The 12,261-nt window shown below is 51.9% G+C and overlaps 1 protein-coding gene across 6 annotated transcripts; it reads right to left on the bottom strand.

Moving 5' to 3' along the window:
• Positions 1 to 1,099: 1,099 nt before the first annotated feature.
• On the bottom strand, positions 1,100 to 11,868 carry HNRNPF (heterogeneous nuclear ribonucleoprotein F). Of its 6 annotated transcripts, none has more exons than XM_060182029.1 (3): positions 11,792 to 11,868; positions 6,030 to 6,088; positions 1,100 to 3,015 (listed from the first exon to the last, which is right to left on the bottom strand). In XM_060182029.1, exon 3 carries the CDS (start codon positions 2,967 to 2,969, stop codon positions 1,725 to 1,727), a length of 1,245 nt encoding a protein of 414 aa, XP_060038012.1. In that variant the 5' UTR covers positions 2,970 to 3,015; positions 6,030 to 6,088; positions 11,792 to 11,868; the 3' UTR covers positions 1,100 to 1,724. The 6 variants fall into 6 exon arrangements, with proteins under 6 accessions (XP_060038012.1, XP_060038582.1, XP_060037361.1 ...); XM_060182599.1 differs by lacking the exon at positions 11,792 to 11,868 and adding an exon at positions 11,088 to 11,098; XM_060181378.1 differs by lacking the exon at positions 11,792 to 11,868 and adding an exon at positions 10,755 to 10,937.
• Between the last annotated feature and the right edge of the window lie 393 nt (positions 11,869 to 12,261).

Here is a 12,261-nt window from a genome sequence, read left to right as displayed (position 1 = left end):
ATGTCCTCAGTCCCGTCAGCGGCCGCTCCTCTCTCTCTCTCTCTCCAGTGAACACCCGCCATGTCCTCAGTCCCGTCAGCGGCCGCTCCTCTCTCTCTCTCTCTCCAGTGAACACCCGCCATGTCCTCAGTCCCGTCAGCGGCCGCTCCTCTCTCTCTCTCCAGTGAACACCCGCCATGTCCTCAGTCCCGTCAGCGGCCGCTCCTCTCTCTCTCTCTCTCCAGTGAACACCCGCCATGTCCTCAGTCCCGTCAGCGGCCGCTCCTCTCTCTCTCTCTCTCCAGTGAACACGGAGTTTGTTCTCCAGACTGGAGGCGGAGCTGGGCATTGACCCGGGATGCAGGAGGCGGCATCTCCACGAATCTGAAAGGGCGGACAAGGCGCGAGCCTCAGGCTGGTCACGTCCCCGGAGGCCGCCGAGGTGCGCGGGAGCGGCGGAGGGCGGGGCGGACAGACAACTCCCGGTCGCGCGCAGGCCAGCGGGAGCGGAAGTGGGGCGAGCGCGCCACTGCTCGTCCAGGACGCTTCCGCGCGTGCGCGAGCTCCCGCCGCCCCTCCTCCAACCCCACAGGACAGCGCTGCGCCTGCGCGCGCCGCCTGCCCCCTCCCTCAGGACAGCGCTGCGCCTGCGCGGCCGGGGACCTGCTGCCCTCAGGTCACGTGTCTCCGCGAGGGCCGCCGTCTCCCCTCCCCCCCCCCCCCCCCCAGCGAGGACACGGGGAGCCGCTACTGAGCGGGGCGGGCTGCTCAGACTCCGCGTCTGGAAAGAAACTCCACTCACACTGTCCGGTTGACGGTTTTATTTGCCGCAATAAAATGATGGTCGGCCGAGCGTGAAGCTGCCTGACTCGCACAGCCGCGTTCGCGAGGGACCGTGGCTGCCGGCCAGGAGCGGGAGCGACTCAAAGGCGCGCGGCACCGCCATGGCTGTGATGGGGCTGCGTGGCCACCTTTTCCGTCATCCATACATTGACATTCCTAATCTCATTTGTGTCTGAATGGGGGAAACGCTAAACTCAGAAAAATCACATGGGCATTAAAATGAACTCTCTTTAAACCGATCATTTTTCAACTTTTTGGTGAGTAGATACTGTGCCAGTCATTGTGAAAAAGTCTTTATTTTAAGAAAAAAATTTTAGTTAACAAAAAAATTTAACAAGTTTCACTTAGCAAAATACACCCAAAAGGAAATCACAGTACAAAGAAAGTTTTTAAGTCAAGGCCTCACCAATTCCTACAGTATTAGTATTGTGTCTCAATTTTCAAAACTAACTTTTTAAAAGCTTAAACTTAACCTAAAAGATCTTAAATGAAAATAAACTAAAATGAACAATTATGAGAAATGCTCCTCTTTGAATTAGGGATCTAGCACCTTGAGTTTTCCAAAAAAAAAGACGTCTCAACCCCAGTGTGTTCTTGGTGGTGTGGTGTCAAAGATCCACATTGAACAAATTCAAAACTACTTTAACTCAGATAACATCACTCTGAAGTACGCTACCAAAATGTTAATTGAGAAAAGCTGAAAATAGTTTTAGTTTACTCAATATCACATGCTAGAAGAAAGTTTGCATGAGAAAACACTGAAGAGGTAATTTTTTAATCCAGATTTTCACAAACTCATGGTGCAAAATGGGTCCCACAGCTTCCTCTAGAGTAATAAATCTGCTTTTCACTGCTTGTTGGTTGCATGTGAAAATTTGATTGAAATAAATGCTTCTACAAAACTAGTCATAGCCACCCATGCTGTTCTGGCCACTGTAGCCAGCCCCGTAACATCCGCTCACTGACTGGCTCTCAAGCCCACTGTAAGTGGACTGGGCGGACACTCCCATGCCTTGCATCATCTGACTACTATATGCCCCATTGCTGGCCCCTGTTGTGGAATTCAAGAAGAGTTCTATGTATCTGTGCTGCATGTTGGCCCTGTCTTTGGACATAGCTGCCACAGCTTCCTCATGGGTGGCAAACTCAACATCAGCTTCGCCGGTGACTCTTCCATCTGGGCCAATCTCAATATGGACTCTCACTGGGTTGAGTGGAGAGAAGAAGTTGTAAATGTCGTTCTCAGTGGCTTTGTACGGCAGCCCCCTCATGTGGACGCAGTGTCCAGTGGTGCTCTGGACAGTGAACTCACCATCTCCATATCTGTGATCATACATCCCTGAGAGACAATAACTGAGGTCTCTCCCAAAGAGGTCGGTGGTGAAGCCGTAGCCATCAGTGAGGCCACTGTACTCCTCATATCCCCCATAGCCTGCACTATAGGCACCAGACCTCATCCTATCCAAGCCTGCCTGCTTGACAATGCCTATGTATCTCCTGCCTGTGCCAGGCCGGTCATAGGGGCCTGGCCGCTGCACAGACATGAACTTCAGAGGGGGGTCTGAGTAGGACCTCACCTCCTCCTGACTGCTCTTGAACACTTCAATGTACCTGTGCCCTATTCTTTCCTTGTGCTTGCCTAGAGCCTTCTCAGCTAACTCCTGGGAAGCAAACTGCACGAATGCTTCCCCAGTGATCTTGCCCTCGGGGTCAACAGGCAGTGTGATCCCATTTGGCACAATCTCCAACCCTGAGAAGAACTGAACAATTTCTTCCTTGGTGCATCCAAATGGGAGTCCTCGAAGTCGCACGAAGCCATCATTGGCAGTATCAGCGCTGTTGGGACCGCTGTGCTTCAACACCCAATCCATCTCGGTTCTGTGAGACTTGAAGACCTCAATGTAGCGGTGTCCCATGCTTTCCCTGTCTTTTTTCAGGGCCAACTTTATATCATCGTCTGATTCAAGTTCAACAAAAGCCTCACCACTCTGCCTGCCTTCTCTAGTGTAGATGAAATGCACACCTGCAGCCCCATCATGAATTGTGCAGTCGGAGAGGAAGTTCTGCACATCCTCAACTGAGCAGGACCAAGGCAGGCCACGGAGCTTGACCACAAAGCCTTCACCTCCCTCAGGGCCCAGCATCATGGATATTTGACAGGGCAGATGTACAAGCTCAGATGCAGATTTGTGGCTGAAAAGGGGGAAAAAAAAGTTTGACTTAATATGCAGAAAGAAGACTATAAATACTGTTTTCCCACTTTACATCGAGATTACTAATCATTAAAACATGAAAGTAAACACTAAAATAACATTACTAAAATAAGACATTGCCATTAGACTCATTCTATAGGATGTTAATTTTTAATAATTTAAGTGCTAAATGTAGCTTATTACTCAAATTGCCTAAGCCTTAAGATTCCAAATAATCTTATTGTCCCATAGTTGTCCACATTTGTCGCAGGTGACATGAACATGCACTACTGTGGGACAGATGTTCGAACTAGCCTGACCTCAACAAGCCTGTAAAACCATTGTCTCTGACACTGCCACTTTCCACTCTGAGAACTTGAAAGTCCATGGTGACACTACACATTCTCATCTTCAAATAATAGAAACGAGTACATTGAGGCCAGACTGTTGCATGCCCGGTTGCACATGTTGCAATGCACAAGAACCCATGTTCAAATCCATGCAAGGGGATAGTTTCTTTCAAGCAGGGCTGCAAGTGTCTCTCTCCCTATGTATTCTCAATGTCCCTAATAAATAACTTTTATTTTAGTATTTATTTTTAATAAATAACTTATTTTATACTTTTAACTTTTACTAATTTTCCCTTTTGTTGCCCTTGTTTTTTTTATTGTTGTAGTCATTATTGTCATTGATGTCATCATTGTTAGATAGGAGAGAGAAAAATGGAGAGGAAGGGAAGCCAGGGACAGAAAGACAAGACACCTGCAGACTTGCTTCACCACCTGTGAAGCAACCCCCCAGCAGCAGGTAGGGGCGGCTTGAACCAGGACCCTTAAAGCCGCTCCTTGTGCTTCATGCGCTGAACCTCTGTTCTAGCGCCCCACTACCATAAGTAATATTTTTGAAAAAGTGAAAGCAACTGCCAAAAAGTCCAAAGTAACGTACAAGCAAGCTGCTGGCTTCTTTTAGTGAAGAACTCCTTATCCTTAACCCCAACCCCACCTTCAAATTCTTTATCTTCATTTGACCTCCACAAAACACCTTCACCTGTGAGTCAACTCAGATTCTAATCAATCTCAAACCAAATCAACTAATTTGCTGATGAACTTCTCAGCCCTCAACCCCAAGAGCACTGCAGTTCTGGCTTATGATGGTGTGTGCAGGCTGAATGAGAACCTTTTGCATGAGACCTCTATATTTCACTACCAGCCACTGACTTCCAAGGAGAGAATATTTTATCATCTTTCTATCAGTAGTTCAAAGCATGATCAAAGTATTCCCACTGGAAACCATTTTTCTTCCCTTGGTGCCTATGATGCAACTCTCTTTGTTTTCCTGTTCATTCCCTACTCTTAACAGCCTCTTTCCATACATAGTTCCTCAACAATGAATATAAGGCAATCCCTGGGTTTGGGAGTTTCACACCTCTCAGATCTCCAGGAGCCCATTTGACCTCTCTCCCTGAGGCCCAGACTGCAACTCCCTTTTCAAAGCTACAAATGCAGCATGTTTTCTTCAACTCAAATCTCATCTTTCCATGACCTGAATTATTGAAAGTTTTAGTTTTCTTTTTTCAATGGCCTCATACTCCTAACCCCTATTTTCTGGTATTGCTTTTTAATTTCAGTACCAACAGAACATTCCAGAATACCCAGAATCTATCTAGCTCATGTGCACAACAACAGGAGGGATACAGGGGGGATACACACACACAGCTATCTCGTTCTTCAGTTACTAGAAGATGTGGGGAATTGAACCTGGGACTTTTAAAGCCTCAGGCGTGAGCCTCTGGGCATAAGCATCATACTATCTTCCTACCCTTAAAAGTACTTTTAAATCCTCTGCAGTAGCTGTCTTCCCAGAGATAAAAGGCTTGAGTTTTGGGCTGGGGAGATAGCCTAATGGTTATGCAAATGCTTTAAAAGCCTGAAGCTGAGATCTCAGGTTCAATCCCCAGCACCACCATAAACCAGAACTGAGCAGTTCTGGTCTCTTTCAGTATCCTTCCCTCTATACCTATTTCTCATTAAAATAAGTGAAAATTATTTTAAAAAATGAATTTCTGGGTGGGGGTAAATAGCATAATGGTTATGCAAACATTCTCCTGCCTGAGGTCCCAAGTTCAATGTTCTGCAGCCAGACCTGATTTTAAAAAAAGGAAGAAAATGAAAGAAGTCTATTTAGGTTAGCCATGGACTACTCCATCCTGGAATTTTCTGTATTTACTCCTCTCTGCTTTTTGACTTTTATGTTCTTTTTTAATCTCCAACCTTCTGAATAGCTTAATCTCACTAGTCTCAGCCTTGGGTCAGGAACAGACTATAAAAATCAAGACTATATAGTGCTCTAGTAAAATTTACTGTTTTCAAATACACTGTATTTCTGAACTAGTAATAGTTTACAAATGCTACCTCACAAAATGTTTTGAAATTTTTCTGTGGTAGGACTCTCATGCCTGAGGTTCCAAAATTCCAGAATCAATCTCCATACAAGAAAAAGCTGAGCAGTGTTTTTTTTTTTTTAAGAGTGAGAACCAGAGTGTCGGATCTGCCTTGCAAGGAATCACGGTTTGCCCATTGTGTCACCTCCAGAACTATATAGAGAAGTCCTCAAACTTTTAAAATTAGGACTGGGGAAGACAGCATAGTGGCTACACAAAGCTTTCATGAGATTCCCAGGTTCAACCCTCTGCACCACCATAAGCACTAGAGCAGTTCTCGTCTTTCAGTATCTTCCTCTAACACTGAAAGAAAAATTCTAAACTTCCCCGATAAAAAAAACTTACATAGCACAGGACTTGCATGGTACCACCGGTGTCTTCCTGGTGACAAGCACACTGGAGGTGTCTGGTTTCTACCTCTCATGTGACATGAACCATCTATTATTTCCAGATCCGCGGGGAGTTATGCTTAGAAGTCCACAGCTCTTAACATTTTTTTAATTTTAAGTTATCCATTATTTTACTGCAATTGCTTGAGTGAAATGTAGACAGAAATTACTATTAAGTCAACTTACCTTAAGAGCACAAAGGGATACGTTCAGTTGGAGACTCTCCTGGTGGGTAGTGATTTGTCCTAAAAAATAAGAGAAAGAATTGCCTCAATGTCCCAGCACACTAGAGCTAGAGAAAGGAACTGAGCGGGAGAGGCAGGGCTGGGAATGAAAGCTTATCTGGATTCAAAGACTGCACCTGGTTTGCCCGCCCGCCGGCCCGCCCGCCCTTCACATTTAAATGGTTGGCCGTCCCCTAGGGTCAAGAGCAGCAAGAGGAAAACAACCAGTCCGTGGGGACATCTAGAAGCACCGGGCTCTTATACGCGGGAGAAATGCTCAGTGTACGGGGCTCCATCGGGACGAGACGCAAGGAGGGCGGTCCAGTCAGGCTATCCCGCCAGAGCGGGAGGAGAAAAGACTAGAGCACAGCTCGTCGCCTGCTAGGGATTCGAACCCGAGCCTCCACTAGGCTGCCTGAGCATCTTAACTTGAGGGAAAATGCCCCCAAGGAAAGTTCCCCAAAGGAGAAAGCCGCGGCGCCGCTCGGAACCGGCGTGTGGGGACCCGCGGCGTCCGCCCGGCTCGGGTTGCTGGGGCCCCGGGATCCGCGGGACCGGCTAACAATGGACGCGCGCCAGCCAGGCGCCTCCCCGGCCGCGTGACGAACGCGGGTCGGGCGGGAATCCGCGGCGCAGGCCCCGGCGGCCGGAGCCCCGCACCTCCCCCGCACCTACCGGCGTGGAGCGGCAGCCTCGGCCGGAAGCGGGTCCCGAGGCCCCGAGCGAGCGGGGACCCAGCTGCGCCTCCGTCCAGGTCGCCCGGCCCGAGCTTTCGGCGGGAAGCGAAGCGGCGGGTCCCGGACGCACCGCAACAGGCCGCGCGGCGGAGCCTGGGCGGGGCCGGCCGGAGCTTCCGGGGCGGGGCCGGGGCCCGGCGGGGGGAGGGGAAGGTCACCGGCGCAGGGGCTGCCGGGTGGGGAGGGCGGGGGGGGGGGGAGGAGGCGCCTCCTGGGGCGCGGGGGGAGGGGAGGGGGCGGGGGAGCGGGAGGGGGAGGGGGGCCGAGCTCGGCCGCGAACTTCTCCCGCCGCAGCTGCGCCAAGGAGGGCGGGGTCTCTCTCGGGCTCACCACCTCGGTCCGGCTCCGGCTCCGGCTCCGGGTCCGATCGGGCCTGGCCACCCGGCTGGAGTCGGGAAGGCCGCGCGCGCGGAGCTGCGTCCCGCAGGCAGGCAGAGGCCGCGTGACTGGGAGGGCAGGGCGCGAGCCGGACGTGGGTCACGTGGGCAGAGTAGGAAGCGCCTCCACCGGCAGCCCGCCACGATGTCACCAATAGAAAGGCTCCGCAGGTGTGGCCCGGCGGGAGGAAGTGGGAGGCGGCGGGGAAGGGGCCGGAAAGCCCAGTGCGGGGGGGGGGGGGGGGGGGGGGACCTTTAGGGAACTAAGGCAAAGGTAGCTCACACCTCAGTAATTGGAAAGGGGCGCGCCGCGCAAACGCTGCGGCCAGGGCAAGGCTCCAAGACCTAGTCAGTGGGTCCGCAAACTCCAAGAGGGGTTCCGGGAAAGCGCGGAAATGAAGTTACATGTTATTCAAACGAGAGATCCATCACACTTGCCTCTTCACATACTTTCACGTACTGTGGCTTTTTGTAATCAGCTCATTTTATAAAGAAAAAGGGAGGAGCTAGGTGGTGGCACACTTGGTTGAACACCAAGGCCTAGGTTCGAGCCCCCTCCCCACCTGCAGGTTTTTTTTTTAAAAACCTTCGGCTTTTTTTAAAAAGCAGGGCTGCAGGGTGTCTTTGTCTATCCCTATTTCCGGCTGTCTCTATCCAGTAAATAAAGATAATTTTTTTAAAATATAAAGGGATAGAATGAGTCTTTTAAAAAAACCACAGGAAAACGCGTCTGCTTTTTTATGTTCAGGACCCAGTTCCAGGATGGCCCCCACACTAAAGGTGGCTTTGCTCCAGTAGGATCCGTCTACCCCCAAAAAAGGGGGGGACAGCTCAGCGCAGTGAAGCCCAATCTACTTTAGAAATCAGAAAGGTATTAAATGTGCACCGAAATGCATGCCAGTGGTCTCAGATGCCGGAACTACACAGCTCTGGTAAAAAAACACTTAAGGCATCCAAATTATAAAACTTACGGTAAAATGCACAGGGTCAGAAAACAGATGGGGAAACTAAACAAAATTTCTCAATTTTGGTTTGTAGTGGTAATTTAGGCATTAAGTCTTTAACAGCTTTACAGATGGCTGTCTCCCAGTAAATAAAATTTAGAGATATGGAACTTGAAAATCAAATTGGTAATGTTTGATATATTTAAACATGCTAGGTATACTAATATTAAAATATATTTACTGATTAATTTTAAAATGAGTTCTTACATAGTTTGAAACATTTGAGTGGGACAAGCAAGATTCACTTCTCAATTACCAGAGCGTAGGAAGTGTGGGGTAGAGGTTGAAACTGTAAGTTCGGCAGGAAACCTAACCATTCCATGCAAAATAAGACATTGCAAGCTCATACTTCCTGGAGTTATTAATACATTCAGAAGGAAAACTAAGTCGTCCTCGGTAAGTTTTTTGGTTTCTCTACAACCTGGGTCCTCAACTGCTTCAGAAATGCTATTTAATTTACTCATCTAACTGCTGGCAATGCCATAGCTCCATCTCCATAGATCGTTAATAAAATATTTTTCAAGTCAGGTATTTGGTTTTTACTTTCTCCCTTTTAATGTATACGCTGCAGTTGAGTTTCATGTAGTCCTTTCTTGGCGTAAGTTGCCAGAGAAGCTAGTGAAACTACTGTTAATAATTAATCATGATATGGTTCCCTAGCCACCAGTGAAGGAACAGTAAGTACAGAGGACACTGGGAGGCATGTTGTACTGAGAAATTATCTGAAAACACCTGCAGCCAGGCCTGAGAACAAAAGGCAGAGGAAGGTCCTTTTAGGCCTGGTTCCCCATTTTGATCTTTATCCTAAGGCCCTGACTGGGAACTTGTTTCAAAATGGAATGTGGTGAAATTTGAGTTTTGCTTCAAACACAAGCCTAACCATCAAGTTAGAAAAATGGTGAGAGGGCAGGGCGGTGGTGCACCTGGCTGAGCGCACATGTTACAGTGCACAAGGACCCGGGTTCGAGCCCCCAGTCCCCACCTGCAGGGGGAAAGCTTTGCGAGTGGTGAAGCAAGTCTGCAGGTGTCTCGGTCTCTCTCCCTCTATCTCCCCTCCTCCTCTCAATTTCTGGCTATCTCTACCCAATAAATAAAATAAATATGATTAAAAAAAAAAAAGAAAAATAGTGAGAACAGATGGAATGAAAATTAAACGGCAAGGACTGAGACGTGTTTAAGAAGAATTGAAGGTACCATGCAACAATAAACAATTATGAGCATGGCCAGTATATAAAAAGCATTGGGTTCTCAAGCATGAGGTCCCAAGTTCAATTCCCCCTCCCCCCCGGCAGCATTGACACCTTTCTTATTAACAAATAATTTTTATTATTATTAACTGAAAGGACTTGAGAAAGGACTTGAAAGGACTGTTAGTGTACAGTAAAGATTTACCACACTCCAGAGCTCTTTGCACGTATACAAGATACAGTACACTTCGGAAAACCATGTAGAAAGGAACAAATAAAGGTGAGCATCTTAAAGTGAACAAAAAACTAAAAAAATCGCAATCACAATGAACATGTAACTACTGAACACTAGTGGAACACTCAAGGAACTGAACTGCCATTTCTAGCTGTTGATCACATTTCCCTCGAAAGTTTTTTAATTACATAGAAAAGCGTCAAAATGCTGTAAACACATTTCTTTCCACCAGTAGAAAGCAAACTATCAAGGGTACAATTGCATGGTTAGTTTGCATTAAACTTGTTAAAACATGTATTCAATGGAAAAATCCAAAATACTACTACTACGGCTTATGTGATGCCAGCGGATCAAACTTCGGGCAAATCCAGCAGTCCTGTCACACTACACACCGCCTCCGACCCAAGACCCTAAATTTCACAGGACAGTGAAGACGACGCACCTTCGGGAGGCAAGCACATGGGGCGGTGTGGAAGGGACACCCGGCTAGCCAGTCAAATCAACCCTGACGATCAATGGGGTGACAGATGTCGCAGCTAGATCGCCCTCCCATCCATAACTTTATAACCTTGTTGGGATTCCCATTCAAACCAAGTAAATGAATTAACAAAAAAAGTCAAAGAAATTTCCAAATAACTCGTTTGGATGAGCTGTTTTTCCATGTGCAATAATACCCAGGCTCAAGCCTGACCCACATCACAGCACTGAAAGCAAGTTTTGGCACTGTGAGTTGCTTTCTATATCTAAAAATAAAAATGTAAAAATATACTCACAAATCAAAATTTTACTACGAGGTGGGAGTTCAGAAGTTCATGCAGCACTTTCGTGCCTGAGGTGCCAGGCTCAATCCTCCGGCACCCCGGTAAGCCAGAGTTGAGCAGATTACAAAAAAAAAAAAGTGGGGCCAGGTGGTAGCCCTCCCGGTTGAGCACACACATTTACCACGTGCAAAGGAGAGGCCACCAACTGTGGGGGTGAAGCAGGTCTTTTCTCTCTCCCTCCCCTCAGTTTCTAGCTATCAGAACAAAACATAAAAATGAAAAAGGGGGAAAATGGCCGCTCGGTTCGGCACGGGCAACTCGTAGCGCTGTGCCGAGCCCCAGCAACAACCCTGAAGTGGTGAAAAAAGCAAACAGACAAAACGAACCCTCGCGTGTGTCGGCCGTGGAAACCCGCGGCAGGGCTTCCGGTCGCGCCAGGCTCTCAGACGCAGAAAGCCCCGAGTCTCGGGCCCGGGCTCCGCGCAAGCCGCGCCGGGTGGCGGCTCCTCCAACGGCCCTGCCGAGCCCCGGCCTCCATCTTAGCTCGCCCACCAGGGAACAGCAAGTCCCCCCAGAGTCTGGGCGTGCGCGCCCGACTCCCCGAGGCTCGGACGGACGGACGGACAGACGGACGCCCAGCCCCGCCCCGCCCCGCCCCGCCCCCAGACTCCCAGGGCGCCCCCCGGGCCGCGCCTCCCCGACCAGCTGCCCCACTCGGCCTCCGCCTCGGCCGCCCAGAAGCGGATTCGCTGGGGGAGGGGAGCGGAGCGGCGTCGCGAAGAACCGCCGCGACCGCGCAGGCGGCAAGACCCCGACTGGACGGAAACGGTCACGGGCCGGCGCGGCCAACGGGGCGAGGCCGGAAAGACCGTTGGCGCGGCGGGGAGGCCAGCCCTCCGCCCTCCGCCCTCCGGACTCACCGCGCGGGGGCCCTCGAGGCGGGGACGCCGGCCCGGCCCGGCCCCGCGTTCTCCAAGCGCGCCCGCCCGCCCGCCGGGAACAAACGGCCGCGCCGGGCGTCACGTGGCCACCGGCCCCAGCGGCCGCGGCGCCTCCACAAGTTTCCGCGGGCGCCGCCCAGCCCCGCGCTGAGGAGAGTGCGGACGAGCGGAGGGCGCCGGGCAGCAGCCGACGGCGGGCGGCGGGCGGGGTGGGGGAGGGACGCAGACGCCGCGGGGCCCAAACTGCGGCGCCGCGAGCGGGAACGTGGGCGGGGGAGGGGCGGCCGCCACACTTGCGCAACCAGCGGCGCGGCCTCGCCGAGGCGGCGCTTTCCCCTCAGCCGGGCCGCGGCCCTCACGCTGCCGGCGCCTCGGCCCCGCGCCTCGGCCCCGCCGCCCGCCGCCCGCGTCCTCCCCACGCCGCCCGCCCGCCCGCCGCCCGCGTCCCGCCCCGGCGCGAAGCCGCCGTCCCCTCAGCTCACCTCAGGCTCCGCGTCGCCGCGCTGCCGCTCTCACATCCGGCGCCCCGCTCGGTCCTCGCAGCACCTAGAGGGCGGAACGCGCGCGCTTGGCGGTTGTGGCCGAGGCAGTTGAGGCGTGTTTGCCGTCGCCATGGAGACCCAGGCAGCGAGCCCGGGCGGGGCGAGGCGCGCGGGCCCAGGCCTCCCTCCCTCCCGCCCGCCCGCCCGGCCGCGCACGCGGCGCCTCCGGAAGCCCCTCAGCCCCCGGCGTCCCACCCGCGGCGGCCTGCGCGCCGGCGCCCCGAAGCGAGGCGAGAGCCTGAGAGGCCCCCCACGCCCGCCCAGCCGCCCCCCGGCCGCCGGCGAAGGCGCCAGCCGGTCGCGCCCCGCAGCGCACCTTCTCCTCAGGGCAGAAGCCGAGAGTCCTCCTTCCACCACGGAGACGGAAAGACGCAAAGACCGTGGCGGGGCGGAGCCTCCGCGGCGGCGTC

This window comes from Erinaceus europaeus, chromosome 1 (genome assembly GCF_950295315.1).
Source record: "Erinaceus europaeus chromosome 1, mEriEur2.1, whole genome shotgun sequence".
In the NCBI taxonomy this organism is placed as follows: domain Eukaryota; kingdom Metazoa; phylum Chordata; class Mammalia; order Eulipotyphla; family Erinaceidae; genus Erinaceus; species Erinaceus europaeus.
The sequence above is the reverse complement of the archived record's forward strand: the minus strand, read 5'-3'. Positions and strand labels throughout refer to the sequence as shown.

Excerpts from the sequence above, each read along its gene's own strand:
- HNRNPF (XM_060182029.1), bottom strand. The coding sequence starts at position 2,969 with ATGATGCTGGGCCCTGAGGGAGGTGAAGGCTTTGTGGTCAAGCTCCGT.